The sequence below is a fragment of the Balaenoptera physalus genome (assembly GCF_965194825.1).
Source record: "Balaenoptera physalus genome assembly, chromosome: 5".
NCBI classification, from domain to species: domain Eukaryota; kingdom Metazoa; phylum Chordata; class Mammalia; order Artiodactyla; family Balaenopteridae; genus Balaenoptera; species Balaenoptera physalus.
Window position 1 is genome coordinate 5771651 of NC_138884.1, and position 15290 is coordinate 5786940.

General features: G+C 33.3%; 1 protein-coding gene across 8 annotated transcripts in view; it reads right to left on the reverse strand.

Moving 5' to 3' along the window:
- The window catches only part of FSTL5 (follistatin like 5), a 765145-nt gene that overhangs the window by 620133 nt on the left and 129722 nt on the right, over positions 1-15290 (reverse strand). For 6 of the 8 annotated variants that reach the window (XM_082461701.1, XM_082461707.1, XM_082461704.1 and 3 more), the window contains one exon: positions 4251-4284. In XM_082461701.1, coding sequence (XP_082317827.1) covers positions 4251-4284 — 34 coding nt within the window. The remainder of the gene's footprint in view (positions 1-4250; positions 4285-15290) is intronic. The other 2 variants (XM_082461708.1, XM_082461706.1) reach the window with 1 other exon arrangement.

The following is a 15290-nucleotide window of genomic DNA, read 5'->3' on the forward strand; positions in this document are numbered from 1 at the left end:
TCTTTGGTGAATGGACATTCTTTTATTGACAGAAGAGGGTGAAGCCAATACTGAGGAGCATGCCACAGCATAACCACGTGCAAACTTTCCACAGTGATTTCATCCTTCTGATTGTAGTAAAACTTCACACTATTTTGGAGTAGTAAAAACTTGACAGAATTTTTAAGCTATTTGTCAAGCATGGCTTATTTAAATTTTCCTCCAAAACTGTTACTGTTTTATCACTAAGAACTCTAGAGAGATGCTCTAAAATAGACACAAATAAACCAGTCACAAATTAAAATACTTACCTGAGAAATATTGGCAGATGATAATTGATTTGTTGTGATCCTTACAGTAGAAATTATTTCTTGATAATATTTATACAATTTTCAATGGGTTTTAAACACATAATGTGCTCTGTTTAATTTAGCTGTAATGTCACTGGAGAACAGTGTGAAAGATGGTTTCCTGAATAGTTGATCTTTCTTTCAAACCTGTGTAACTGTCTTTATTTCTCTGCTATAGTCTTTAATGTAACTTTAAGGAAGGACATCTTAATTGTAAACCTCAAAATTGTGTACTAAATAGAGGTTGGTCTTTGTCTCATTTAACAACAGGCAATATAAAGATGAAAATTAGTTGAGAATCCATACTAACTATTGAACCGAAATTCATCTTGTTGGTTGAATTCCATATAGATATAATTTTAGAATATGTAAAATATGGATTTGTATAACATTCCAAAATAATATTAGAATAAGAGCATGTGAGTGTCAAATAATCAATTAGAGATAGAATTGCAAGTTTCCAAACATTTCAATGTATGTCTCTATGTACACAGAAAAATGAGAGATTGGTTCTCATTGTAGTGCTTTGTGAATTAATGTAATTTCAGGTCACTGATATCATGAGGTTGGGATTGTTGCTTCAAGCAGAAACCGGAGCCGAATGCAAGAAATTAGAAGATGAAAGACTCTGTGTATACATTCTTGACAATGTAATAAACGGGTTCTGGCAAATAAGGTTACCAATTAGTCAGGAAGTCAGAGAATTACTAGCTGAGAATTGTTTGCTAAGATCAAATGAGGCCATAGCTCACACTTCAACTATTAGTGACCAAGAAATGTATTTACTATTCAGAATTTTTGTTATTTAATAATGAGTAAGCTATTGCTTCTATGACAATTTTCTTCTGCTTAATATAGATTTAAAAATATTTAAATGACCATTCATAAGTTCCAGTAAGATAATATTGTAAGATGATTCCCATAAGTATTCAAGAAAAAATGTAGAGTTCCTCTAAGCAGAGCTAGGCAACAAGTCCTGATATAACCCTATATCTACTTAAAATTCAGTAGTCTAGCAGACATTATGTCAAGGTTCTGAACCATGTGTCAGCCAATAACAATGAAAGAAGTGGCAAGCATCATCTTGAAAATTTTATTACATTATAAAAAGAAAACATGTTCCCAGTCAATAGCTGGAAAAAAAACTAATTTCTACTATTTCAGATCATATAATTTATGTACTGCAAGGCAATAAAGCATCAAAAAGAAGCTATACTAAACTTATTTCAACTATAACAGAATTATAAATATGATTTAAGATTATCCTGAAACACTGGGCCCCTCCGTAAGAAGGAAGATGTGCACTCAGTATGCTTAAAATGCAAATATCATTTAAATGAACATCACACTTCACCTCTTAGAATAGAAATTCCCTTTTGCAACACAAAAGTACAAAACTTTGAGTTAATATGAGTATTTTGAGGAAAAATAAATGTAATAATTTCATATATAAAATAACAAGACATACTTCAGTTTGATGAAAAAGAACATAGTTTGGGAATCCCTCAAAGGGCAGTTTTACATAATTCATTTGAATAAAATATACCAAGCAATATTTTAAAAAGTATGTCTTTTCATATTCTTCAGTAATATAGATGCTTACAGATGACCAAACAAGGAAAAATTTGTGTCAGTCAGTTGTGTGAAAATGTGCAGAGAAGATTATATTTGGACTTAAGTAAGCAAAACTGCTGTCATCAACCTAGCCACCCTCAAAAGTGTAACAATCCTTTCATCATTTCAGGAATACATGTAATCTTTGTAGCTTTCTCCACAGTTATATTTTAAAATTTATTTGTGTATAACTCCAAAAAACTCTAAAAAAATTTTCCTATGCCAAAAGCATGGAATCAAACAGGACAATTGTCAACAGGCACAAGAAAAATGCTCAACATCACTAATAATTAGAGAAATGCAAATCAAAGGTACAATGAGATACCACCAAACACGGGTCAGAATGGAAATCATTAAAAAGACTACAAACAACAAATGCTGGAGAGGGTGTGGAGAAAAGGGAATCCTGCTATACTGTTGGTGGGGATGTAAATTGGTGCAGCCACTATGAAGAATAGTGTGGCGGTTCCTCAAAAAACTAAAAATAGAGCTGCTGTATTATCCAGCAATCCCATGGTTGGGCATATATCCGGACAAAGCTGTAATTCAAAACAATACATGCACTCCTATGTTAATAGCAGCACTATTACAATGGCCAAGACATGAAAACAACCTAAATGTTCATCGACAGATGAATGGATAAAGAACATGTGAGATATATATATATATATATATATATATATATAAAATGGAATATATATATATAATGGAATATTACTCAGCCATAAAAAGAATAATGCAATTTGCAGCAACATGGATGGACCTGGAGATTATCATACTAAGCGAAATAAGTCAGATAGAGAAAGACAAATACCATATGGTATCAATTATATGTGGAATCTAAAATACGGCACAAATGAACCTATCTATGAACAAGAAACAGACTCACAGAGAACAGACTTGTGGTTGCCAAGGGGGAGAGGGGTGGGCAAAGGGATAAATCAGTAATTTGGGATTAGCAGATAGAAACTACTACATACAAAATAGATAAACAGCAAGTTCCTAAAGTGTAGCACAGGGAAATATACTCAATATCCTGTGATAAACTATATGGAAAAGAAAATGAAAAAGAATGTACATATATATATATATATATATATATATATATATATATATGTATGTATATAAAACTGAATCACTTTGCTGTACAGCAGAAATTAACACAACATAGTCAATCAACTATACTTCAATAAAATAAATTAAAAACAAAACCAGGCAATTGTGCTTTGCTCCATTGTCAGGCTTGGGACTACTACACCTTGGGGAAGGGATAGGTGGGCAAGGATGCCCAAAACATAGAATAAGAATGGAGAGACCAGAAGGATTAACCCTGGAAAAATCTGTGAAGTTCTATCATGATGAGCAGGAGCACACACTAATGGAAACATTTTGTTGAAGGATTACAATCTACTTAGGGTAATTTATTATCTCAGTGAGTGCATTTCAAAACTTAAGATTGTCTTTATGGTGTAAAGAACCTTCCTGTGCCTGACTAGGATTGACTATGCCATACAAAAAGCTATCACCAACTTTTAATATATAAATACATATTTTCTTGCTTTTTCAGAGAATATAAAGTGAGATAGCAGTGACTAAATAGTTCAGTCTCTACAAAACATATTTTGAAAAGGTTCATCTGCTAAATCATAGATGTGACAGAACACCAACTCTTTTTTTTTTAAATTTTCTTCCTTCTAGTTTATTTATTTATTTTTAAACATCTTTATTGGAGTATAATTGCTTTACAATCATGTATTAGTTTCTGCTTTATAACAAAGTGAATCAGCTATACATACACATATATCCACATATCTCCTCCCTCTTGAATCTCCCTCCCACCCTCCCTATCCCACCCCTCTAGGTGGTCACAAAGCACTGAGCTGATCTCCCTGTGCTATGCGGCTGCTTCCCACTAGCTATCTATTTTACACTTGGTAGTATATACAAGTCCATGTCACTCTCTCACTTCTCTCCAGCTCACCCTTCCCCTTCCCTGAGTCCTCAAGTGCATGGACAATGGTTGGTGGAGGAATTCAATGAGAACAACTCAGGGAATAAACAGAAAATTGTGTCGAAGTTTCCAAAAGCACTATTGAAGAAAGGAAATCTTGATAAAGAATCTTCAATGGCCTTGGGGAATTCCCAAAGGGTTCACAATGGTTTTAAAATCATGTTGAAGATTTTGAAGTCCCATTGTTTTCTCATTTTTAACTATAATTTCAAAGTAGCAAGGTCTTTTTTTTTTTTTCCTTCTCCTACACTTACACAAATGTATAAAACAATGATCGTAAAATAGTCACTCCTTACCTTTGATTCTTGAACGTTCTTGACTTTTTTCCTGCTGGAAATAAAACAAAAATAGTTCAAAATTTGTAAGTATTTTATCAACAGGCTGATATAAAATATCACTATAAATAAAGACTTGTCAAAATATTTTCTTGTACATATACCCAGGAGTTACTGTAACACAATTCTCAACTTAAAAAATACTTATGTCAAATCTTTTATCAAAGCAGTAATCATTCTTAGTGGACATAAATGTTTCTAAGAAACCAATGCATTGTAAGAATATGGATTTATAAATAAATGCCTAATAAATAATAAATAAATTATTATGCCCTAAAAAGGTCTTGGTTCATTCCATTTAATTCCAATGATGTCTTCAGAACTTGCTTTCAATGTCTCTATGTTAATCATAAAATTCTGGTGAGAAAAAAGGTTTAAAGGCAAATAGTGGATAATTCACTAAAAATTAAAATAAAACACAAGACATGTTTCAACAGTCTTTCCCTCAGTTTAGCTTAGAATTCATCCCTGTCTCGCTTCTCTGAGGCTAAAGTTGACAACAATTCTATTATTTATTCAAAGCTGCTTCAGTCAGACCTGTCTTTCAATTTGACATACTCCTTATTAGTTACCAGGCAACCCCAGAAGAATTAGCTTGCTTTCAAGTTTTTAAGTAGAAATTGTGCACTCTATAACTTCTCAATTCATATTCAAGCACAGTTTACTCTGTCTAAAAGTTTCAGGGTCTCAAACTAAAAATAATTTTGAATATGTTTCTAACAAAATGTCTCACACATACACAGAGAACTGCAGAATTGTATGAATGCTAATAAATTTTGGTAAAATTTATAAACACATTAAAAAATATAAAGAACTTATTTTGCGGCAAGCACTCATCGCAGAGTCAGATTATGATAATAAAAATGCATATTGACAAATGCATATTTACTGAAACAGCCAACCCTATGTATAATTCTATTAGACTAAAACTTTGTCTCTTATTCTAACCCATCCAGGCTTTGTGATTAAATTATGTACTGTCCTTTGTTAATTAATTGATTTTTTTCAGTTCTGATGTATTTTTAATTTAGAGTATTTGTTGTTCATTTAAACTAAAATTTAAATATGAAATACAAATTTATGTATATTATATAAATAAATATAAATTACTTGCTTTAAATGTACATTATTTTTACATAATTTTAGGTCAAGCTGGTTTAAATTTTCCAAGTGGGTACTGAGGAAGAGAAAAATCTGTCTCTCTCTCTCTCCTCATCTTTTGCCATTTTTTCATTCATTTAATCATTCATTCTCTCAACAAATTTGCATAGATCACTTCTATGTGCCAGACACTGCTCCAAGTGATAAGACTATGAAGGATGAAAAAACCAACCAAAAATTATGTCCTGTTGAAACCTAATTATTACATAAATGGTAATAAATTATATTTAGAAAAAGAAATACCCTAAAAGGAGTTATTTTGTAGTGAATGACTGCAATTTTACACAGGTGTATAATGATAAATAATTTTTGAATAGAATTCTGAGTGAGATGAGATGATATAACTGGGGAAAACATGTTTTAGGAGAGAAAAACAACTGCAAACTTCCTGAGATACAGGAGGTCTTGGCATTGTCAAAAATACCAAGGAGACCTGTGTAACAGGGCAGGCTGAGTGAGGGGAGTTTTGTAGGAAGTTCAATCAAGGAGGCAACAGGGGCAGAGAGACTAGCACTGCGGTCCCTGGTTATTTCTTTGGTTTTTGCACTGAGAGAGCTGAAAAAAACATTGAGAGTTTCTTCTCAGAGGACTAACATTATCGGAGTTACATTTCAGTAGAATCATTCTGGCTATTGAGAATAGTTTGAACAAGGGAAGGACAAAATTAGAGGGACCAGTAGAGAAGGTATTGCAGGAATCCTGGTGGGAGGTGATAATGGCTCAGAAAGGAGTGGTGCCAGTGGAGTTGGAATGTCAGTTAGAGCTGGAGAGGTTTGCTGATAGAATAAGTGTTGGGTGTGAGACACAGTGCTTAAAAGGGTGATCTCAAGTGTCTAAGCCAGTAGAAGAATGGCATTACCTCTAAGATAAGGAAGATGGCCAAATAAGAAACACTTTTATCCCTTCTTGGCTTGCCTTCTGCTACTGTCCCACTTTGTTCATTTTTCTCCTGTCTGGCTACCCCTGTTCTATCTCCTGTACTGATCCTTTCTTGTCTCCTCAATTTGTAACTACTAGTTTCCTAGACACTGAGCCCTTATCTTTCTTCTATGCACCTCATTCTTTTGGTGATCTTTTCTACTCTTCTGGCTTTAAGTGCCATATTTTCCTAAGGACTCTCAATTTGTATCACTAGCTAATCCTCAATATTGTACTTCAGATTCAAAGATTCAGCTTTACTTATTTATTTGTTTAACATCTTTATTGGAGTATAATTGTTTTACAATGGTGTGCCAGCTTCTGCTTTATAACAAAGTGAATCAGCTATACATATACATATATCCCCATATCTCCTCCCTCTTGCATCTCCCTCCCACCCTCCCTATCCCACCCCTTTAGGTGGTCACAAAGCACTGAGCTGATCTCCCTGTACTATGCAGCTGCTTCCCACTAGCTACCTATTTTACATTTGGTAGTATATATAAGGCCATGCAACTCTCTCACTTCGTCCCAGCTTACACTTCCCCTTCCCCATGGAATCTAAAAAGAAAAAAAGAAATGTTTATGAAGAACCTAGGGGCAGGACAGGAATAAAGACGCAGTTGTAGAGAATGGACTTGAGGACTCAGCTTTATTTTTGACATCTCTACTTGATTATCTAATAACAGCCTACCTATCATGTCTAAAACTAAACTTCTGATCTTCCCTGACTTCTTTGATCATCTTTCTCATCTTCTTCATCTCTCCATCTTCCTTGTTGTTTGGACACTTAAAGTAATCCTTCTCTGTCTCTTAAGAGTAAAGAGCCTGATATTTTCAGGGGTTTGACATTTGACTCTGATTTTACTTTGAATATCACTCTGAGGATGCAAAGTAGGATGATGGTCAAAATACCTGGAACTTATGGGAGATATTTTAACAAGTTGCATAAATTTAGAAATCACCAGCCTATGTATAAATCATCAGTACTGCATCTGGAGGACATATAATAGAGTTGAATCATCTAGAACTGAATATTGTAAACAATATATGAAAAATATAAAGTCGAATTAACCAACAAGAGAATGGAAGGATAGACAAATTATAGGAGAACAAACAGGAGAGCATGGAATCATGGAATACTAGGGAATATATTATGTAAGTGGGAAATTTTCAATAGTATAGAATTATTATGACTGCTTTAGCAAAATTAGATCTAAGGCAATGCCCTTCAGATGAACTGACATATATGGAATCACTGATTTAAAAATAAGCACATTTTTGATGTTGTTTGGGCTTGGAAGTAAAACTGAAGTTATTCATTGAAGGAGAGGGTAATTGAGAAATATATGAAGTGGTAAAAATAGAATGAGTGAAACACAGCTGGAAAAGAAAGGTCTAGGATGGTGTGTAGCTGAAGAGTGAAGGGAGGTCCACAGAGGTATAGTGTTTGTTTTGCTCACTTGTCTTTTTGTTTTATTTTGTATAAATTTATAATATATTATTTACATAAGTGAGAATTGAGAAAGTCTAAATGATAGGAGATACATAGTAGAAATGGAGAGGATTAACATAAAAGGGAGAGATGATTAGACTAATTTTATAAGGTTATTGAAAAAGTAGATGTGATACAGAACATAAGTGGGGACAAAATTTAGTTAGAAAGACAACCAGTTGCTCTAAGGTAACCGGTGGGCATAGGAAGGCATGGTTATAAATGCAGGAGTTTTGTAGGTTTGATATGATGAATTAAACATGTTCAATCTGTGATGATTTATTTTCTTTATGTAATAGAAGAAAAGTCTGCTGAGTGGTGAAGTAGGATGGCTTGTCAGAAATTTGTGGAGATAGCGTAGATTTTAAATGCACTGGTTTTTGTGAGGTTAGTTGAGTAAAACAGCTTGGTGTTTTTGAAATCTTAACTGAGTTTTGCCATTGTAAATATATAGTGACTTATTTTAACTATAGTCAAATAGGCTTAGCACTCACTGATATTGTATTTTATTTTATTATTTTAACACTCAATTCTCTATTTGTACAATTGTATGTAATTATAAATTACCAATGAAATATCCTTAAAAGTTTTACAAATGGTAAATGTTTAAGAAGCCTGCATTTACAGAAGTTAAATTAATGATTAATTTAATTTTATGGACTGGGAAGAGTAGGAACAGACTTGTAACGTAGGAAGATAAAAGGGATAAACTACCTCATTTATTCCTAAACATGTATTAGAACCTTGTCAGTGTAAGTGTGTGTGTGTGTGTATGTGCGTATACACATATATGTATAATTTAGGATTTTCAAAGTAATAACTGTTCCAAATTGTTTCTATCACTAAAATATTGCATTGTTCACTAAGCAATATGTATTATCCACAATTTTATTTTACAAACTATTACTTTATATTTTAAATGTTAATTTTTAAATGAGGAAATGTTAAGAAGAAAACTATAATTATTTAATTATGCGATAAGTCTTAAGAGATCAGAAAATTTTTTTACCCTGTCTGCATGATACTTTTGAGAACCATTCTTACATTATGAAAACTTAGGTCTTGTCCATAATAGAAGAAGTGCCAATCTCGGTCTTGTCCATAATAGAAGAAGTGCCAATCTCTTGGTATATCTCAATTTTAATATTCTTCCAAAAGGTTTTATGACAAAGTGGTCTTGTCTTAAAATAAGAAATATATATTTGGCTACATATCAAAGTTAAATCAAAGCAAACGATTCATGTTTTACTTCATACCACACCATTTCTTGGAAGAATCCCAAAGTGCTATCTTTATTACATAAATAGACTACGTGAAATCCAGCTCAATAGTAGAAATGGGCAAACAGATCCTTTCAGACAGTATGTTAAAGATTAGCAAAGACAATCTGGACAGAAGTATGGATTCAGAAGAAACACATGATTGTAAGATATGATTTCTTAAATATTAAACAAAATACAGCAAAATGAGTGGAACATAGCTAAGCCAGGGTAAAATTAAGTCAAGTTGGAAGCAGTAATTTTTAAAATGAGATGTGGTGGTCAGTCCTAAAATATTTAAGCAAACTAAGATATAACCAAATAACATCAATGCACAGCAACCTGTGCAGAATTTAAATGGGCAGAATGTTATCACTCTAGAAGATATTATTAAGAATGTTTCTTATCTAGTATTTGGATTTTGGTATGACATTTATTAACATCTGATGATGGCTATATCATAAAAATGTATGTCTTATGATCAAACACTAAAACTAAATATCTGGCTATGACAACTTCAAGCATAATTTATCTTGTTTCTTCCTTCTGGCTGTGAAGCACATGCTCTCTGGGAAGAGAAGAAACCACCTGAATCCTGAGTGCATCATGTCCATCATAACAGCACTGAGTTATAATCATCAGACTATCAGTGAATTGTCCTCCAATTCCATGTTATAAAGCTTAAATCACTTTAAGGAAAAGGCATGAAGCCTGTACAGGTAATACCCATGGATACCCTTTTTTTTTTTTTAATTGCATATGTATGATATTAGAATAATGAGACTCCTTATATGCTCTTTGGTCAATATTAGGAATCCCACAGGCTTCCCTTCACACAGAGGGGTGTAGAATGAAACAGGTGCAGCTAGAATTAAATTGGTTCCTTAGAAAAGTAAACAGATTGTCTCTCTGTCTCACTTAATCTTTCATTGGAATACACATGATAATAACCACTCTATACTATCAATACATGAAGGAAGTAGGGGTCATCAAGGGTGTAAAATGCAAGAGTCTTCTCTCCTTTAATACAAGAGTAATGAAGAAAAGATTTCTGGGTCGCTATGGTTTTTCCTCAGCCCCATGTGACTCAGTTTGCATTTGGCCATTAATTAAAAGCTATGGTAAGCCCATGCTACCTAGATAATTAACATGATAATATTAGAAAGTTGTTGTCTTCTTAAGAAGACCCCTGTGTTTCAAACATAATGTTTCCTTTGGTTGAATTGGTGGCATAGGCTAAGAGAATATAGACTTCACCTTTTTAAAGTTAGGAGGGAGAAAAGGTATTTTTATTTATTTATTTTTCTTTGCCAATAGTTTGTAATGAAGCACATTCAAACTGTGTTTAGGTTGGTCATGTGCTGCAAAAAGTAACTTCTCTCATGGGATGTTAGACAAATTAAATTTATGGAAGAGTTTTCCAGGCATATTGAATAAAGCCCACAATGAATCAATTAACTTAAAATTTAAAAATTGACAAATGATACAACGAAGTCTGTAGTAACCAAAAGTGATGTGTCCTAGATGAAGTAATCTTCCTCCTGGTTCATATGATCCACAATTGTTCTTGAAGTAAATTGATGTCATCATTCACCAAAGGTGGCTTTATGTATATACACAGCAGTGCTATACAAGTTCAAGTAAACGTATGTAATTTTAAACTCATGACTAAAGGTCAATAGATCCTAACAGTGAAAACAGTGAATGGATGGAAAGGAAGCATATATAAATATAAATTTTGGTGGCAAACATACATAAAGCTTATTAATTTTAGAAGGCAGCCTAGTTTAAATTCCTTCTCAGAACTCTTCCCTTCTCCTCGATGTAAATAATAATTGTTTCCCAGACAAATACCAACAAACAAAATTTGTGAATTGCTAATTTGCAGTAGAGTACTCATGTTCAATATATATTTGTTTAACATTTCCATGTGCTAGGTGGTAAAAATATGAAATATTAAATGTTTTTATGATATTTATTAGAGCTATTCAGTAATATAGATTGTAAATTCATGGAAATTGGGAATAGAAGACTTTCAGTGGAGCTGGTCCACCACAGTCTTGTAACAAATCTCTTCTATGCCATTCTGATGCATGCATACCCATGAACACACTAGCTCTCTCCCCCAGGCCTTCAATGCACACACTCACGCACACACACATATGTACATACATTCCCTCAAACATATTTTGTTGGTGGCAATTTAATTATAAAATGTCTGGAAAATAAGAGATATCACAATCATAATGCAGTGTATATAGCCTCCTAAATCTTGGGTTTATCAATGTATTTTTAATAAACTGTAATGGTGAATTTTCAGTCTTACTACGTTTAATCACAATCTTCTTATCTTTTATTTAAGATCGTTCCCTTTGGAATTTAAGCCATGTTTCTGATTTACTTTTTTAAGTTTTTTTAAATTAATTTTTATTGGATATAGTTGCTTTACAATGTTGGATTAGTTTCTACTGTACAGCAAAGTCAATCAGCTATACGTATACATACATCCCCTCTTTTTTGGATTTCCTTCCCATTTAGGTCATTGCAGAGCATTGAGTAGAGTTCCCTGTGCTATACAGTAGGTTCTTATTAGTTATCTGTTTTATACATAGTATCAATAGTGTATATATGCCAATCCCAATCTCCCAAATCATCCCAACCTCCCTTTACCCCCTTGGTGTCCATACGTTTTTTCTCTATGTCTGTAACTCTATTTCTGCTTTGCGAATAAGATCATCTGTACCATTTTTCTAGATTCCACATGTTTCTGATTTAATACCACCTTGCAACAAGCCCCAATCCCTATCCATTCTTTCTAAAACAACACCCCCATTACTATTTGATTTTCTTAACTTTTTGTTCATTTCTCACAGAAGTTACCACTTCCTGGGATAATATGTATTTATTTGCACATGATATGTTCCCGTTACTGGAGTATATGTCCCACACGTCTTAACTGGTATACCCACAGTGTCTAGAAGAGTATCTACAAGAGAGTGGGCACCATTCTTAATACAGTGTCTGAACTCTAGAATTTAACAGCTTAGTGAAGAAGAAACAGGTAAAACACAACCTGTGAAATAAAACGTGACATTCAATAGTGGAATTGTGTATAAAATCTAGAGGGAAAGGTCAAGGGAGCAATGCATTCTGTCTTAACTGAGGCAGGTGAAGGGAAGCTTTGTGAGTGTGGAGAACTAGGGATATACAGAGAGAAGAAGAGGTTGTAAGAATAATTACAGAATTATTAATTAAGAATAATTGCTGTAGCTGATCTCTACAGCAAAGGGAAGGAGAAGATTCTGTGCAGAAGACATAGCACGAAAGAAGTTAAGGATCCATGAGGTTGCATGGTAGGACTGCAAAACTGCAGACAATGTTTGTGGTAGTGCAGAGTTGGTACGGTAAACATTAAATACAGTTGGGCAACTAGTAATTTTCAGCTTTTTATGACATGAAAGTAATTTTCTTAATTTTTTAAAGAAGTGTCATCAGATATATTAATAGTCTAACAAACATATAACATATGTTACATTTGATGTCAATAGTCTAACATATATGTTTAACATGTTAAAACTTGATAAAATATTTGCTATGATATATATATTATATATATATACATATATATTATATATATATGAGAGAGAGAGATCTACCTCTACATAGACATTCAAAATACAAGCTATGAAAGCTATAGACTGTCAATCTACAGCTGTTTCTCTTTTGGCTTAATTTGTTGGTGTGATGTCATTAATTCTGAAGTCAAAGAATAGATATATATAACTGAATCACTTTGCTGTACACCTGAAACTAACACAACATTGTAAATCAACTATACTCCAATATAAAATAAAAAGTTAAAAAAATTGGAGTTGCTTCTCATTTTAGGTTCATATTATATTTGATATTTTTATGGGATTTTAAGGAAAAAAGATAGAGAACTTGTTATTGGATTGATGGATAGCAATATAAAACTTAGAAAGACTGCCAATTAATAACTACCATTTATTACTGAGAATACACTTTGTCAATAAACTATATCCTGCAATGAAGAAACTATAAATACTTATAGCCAGGTATCCCAGGTAACCCCAACCTAATATGAGATACTCTTGTCAGAGGTAACCATGGGGCGTTTTGAGGAAAGTAAGAACAACAGTGGTCAGTAGCATGGAGTCTAAGCATCTACACACCAGTTGCCTCCCAATAGGCAGGGAGACCATTTGCAAGTGTCAATGAAAAGAAGATTGAGGCTTGAGGAATGCAAGTAGAAGAAGGAGAATTAGTAGGAGGAGGAGGAGAAGAAGGAGATGGAGAGGAAGAGGAGGGATAGGAGGAGGAGGAGGAGAAGCAGGGAGATTAAAACACTCATATCAGTTTTACTAGGTGACAAGCAATTTTTAAGTCGTTTACATATATTATCTCATCTGAGGTGACCAAAAGTCACAGTCTAGCTTCCCCTACTTGCATTTTCAAACTGTAAGTTCATGAAGTTCTCTAGGGGGTGATGACCATGACATGTACAGAAGTATTTTCAAGCAAATATGATTACATGAGACCTGAGCCCAAACCTGAGTTAAACTGCCCTTATGAAAAATGAGCTGCCCAACTGGGGTCTTCCTAGAATAGGTAGAAGAATATTTGATAGGATTTTCATTCATGCTTAGCCAGGTAGGTGGTAACAGCTATTGTAATATCAGCTTAATTTTCACCAAAAGATAAGTGAGACCTATGGCATTATGTTTACAATTGTTTACTTTTTTCAACTTTATTGAGGAATAATTGACAAAAATAATTGTATATGTTTAAGGTATACAACCTGATGGTATTATAAATATTTTCAAAAACACACACAGTGTGGAATGATTACCAAAATCAAGATAATTAACACATGCATCATATTACATGGTCAATTCTTTTTGGGTGTGGTGAGAATGTTTAAGATCTCTCAGCAACTTTCATGTACAGTCATTAGTTGGTATGTGCAGAGATTGGGTTCAGGACCTCCAAGGATATCAGAATCCATGTGTGCTCAAGTTCCTTACATAAAATGGCATAGTAGAGTTGGCCCTCCATATCCATGGGCTCCACATCTGCAGATATGGAGAGATCACTGCATACAATATGGGGTTGTTATTATTAAATATAGTCAATGTACTGTATGCTTAGACCGTCAGACTTATTCTTCTTGTAACTTCTTATGACTTCTTTTTGTACCCTTTGACCTGCATCACCCCATTTCCCTTCCCCTCAACACTTGCAACCATCATTCTATTCTTTGTTTCTATGAAATTGACTTTTTAAAAATATTCCACATATTGGTGATACTATACAGCATGTGTCTTTCTCCATCTGGCTTATTTCACTTAGCATAATGATCTCCAGTTTCATTAGTGTTGTTCCAAATGGCAGTATTTCCATTTTTTAATGGCTGAATAATACCTCATTTTCAATATCTATTCATCTGTCCATTGACACTTAGGTTGCTTCCATGTGCTGGCTATTGTCTAATGCTAAAAGAACATAAGGGTGCAGATATCTCTTCCAGATAGTAATTTCTTTTCCTTCAGATATATACCCAGAAGTGGGAATTCTGGATCATACGGTACATTTATCTTAATTTTTCTGAAGAAAAACTCTACCGTTTTCTATAATATCTGTAACAATTTACATTCCCATCGATAGTGCACTAGGGTTCCCTTTTTCCCACATCTTAAACACTTGTTATCTTTTGTCTTTTTGATAGTAGCCATTATAACAGGTTGTGAGATGATATCTCATTGCACTTTTGATTTGCGTTTCCCTGATGATTAGTGATGTTGAGCACATGTTTATGTTTTAGTTAGCCATTTGGATATATTCTTTGGAAAAATGTCTATTTAGCTATTTTCCCTATTTTTAATTGGATTATTTGCTTTTTTGTTATTGAGTTGTATAAGTTATTTATATTTTAAACTAACCATTTATCATATATATGATTTGCAAATATTTTCTCTCATTCTGTAGGTTGCCTTTTAATTTATTGATTGTTTCCTTTGCTCTGCTGAAGGTTTTTTGTTTGATGTAGTCCCACTTGTTTATTTTCGCTTTTGTTGCTTATGATTTGGAGTCATTTCCAAAAAATAAATAATTTTTTCCTATGTTTTCTTCCAGTAGTTTTACTGTTTC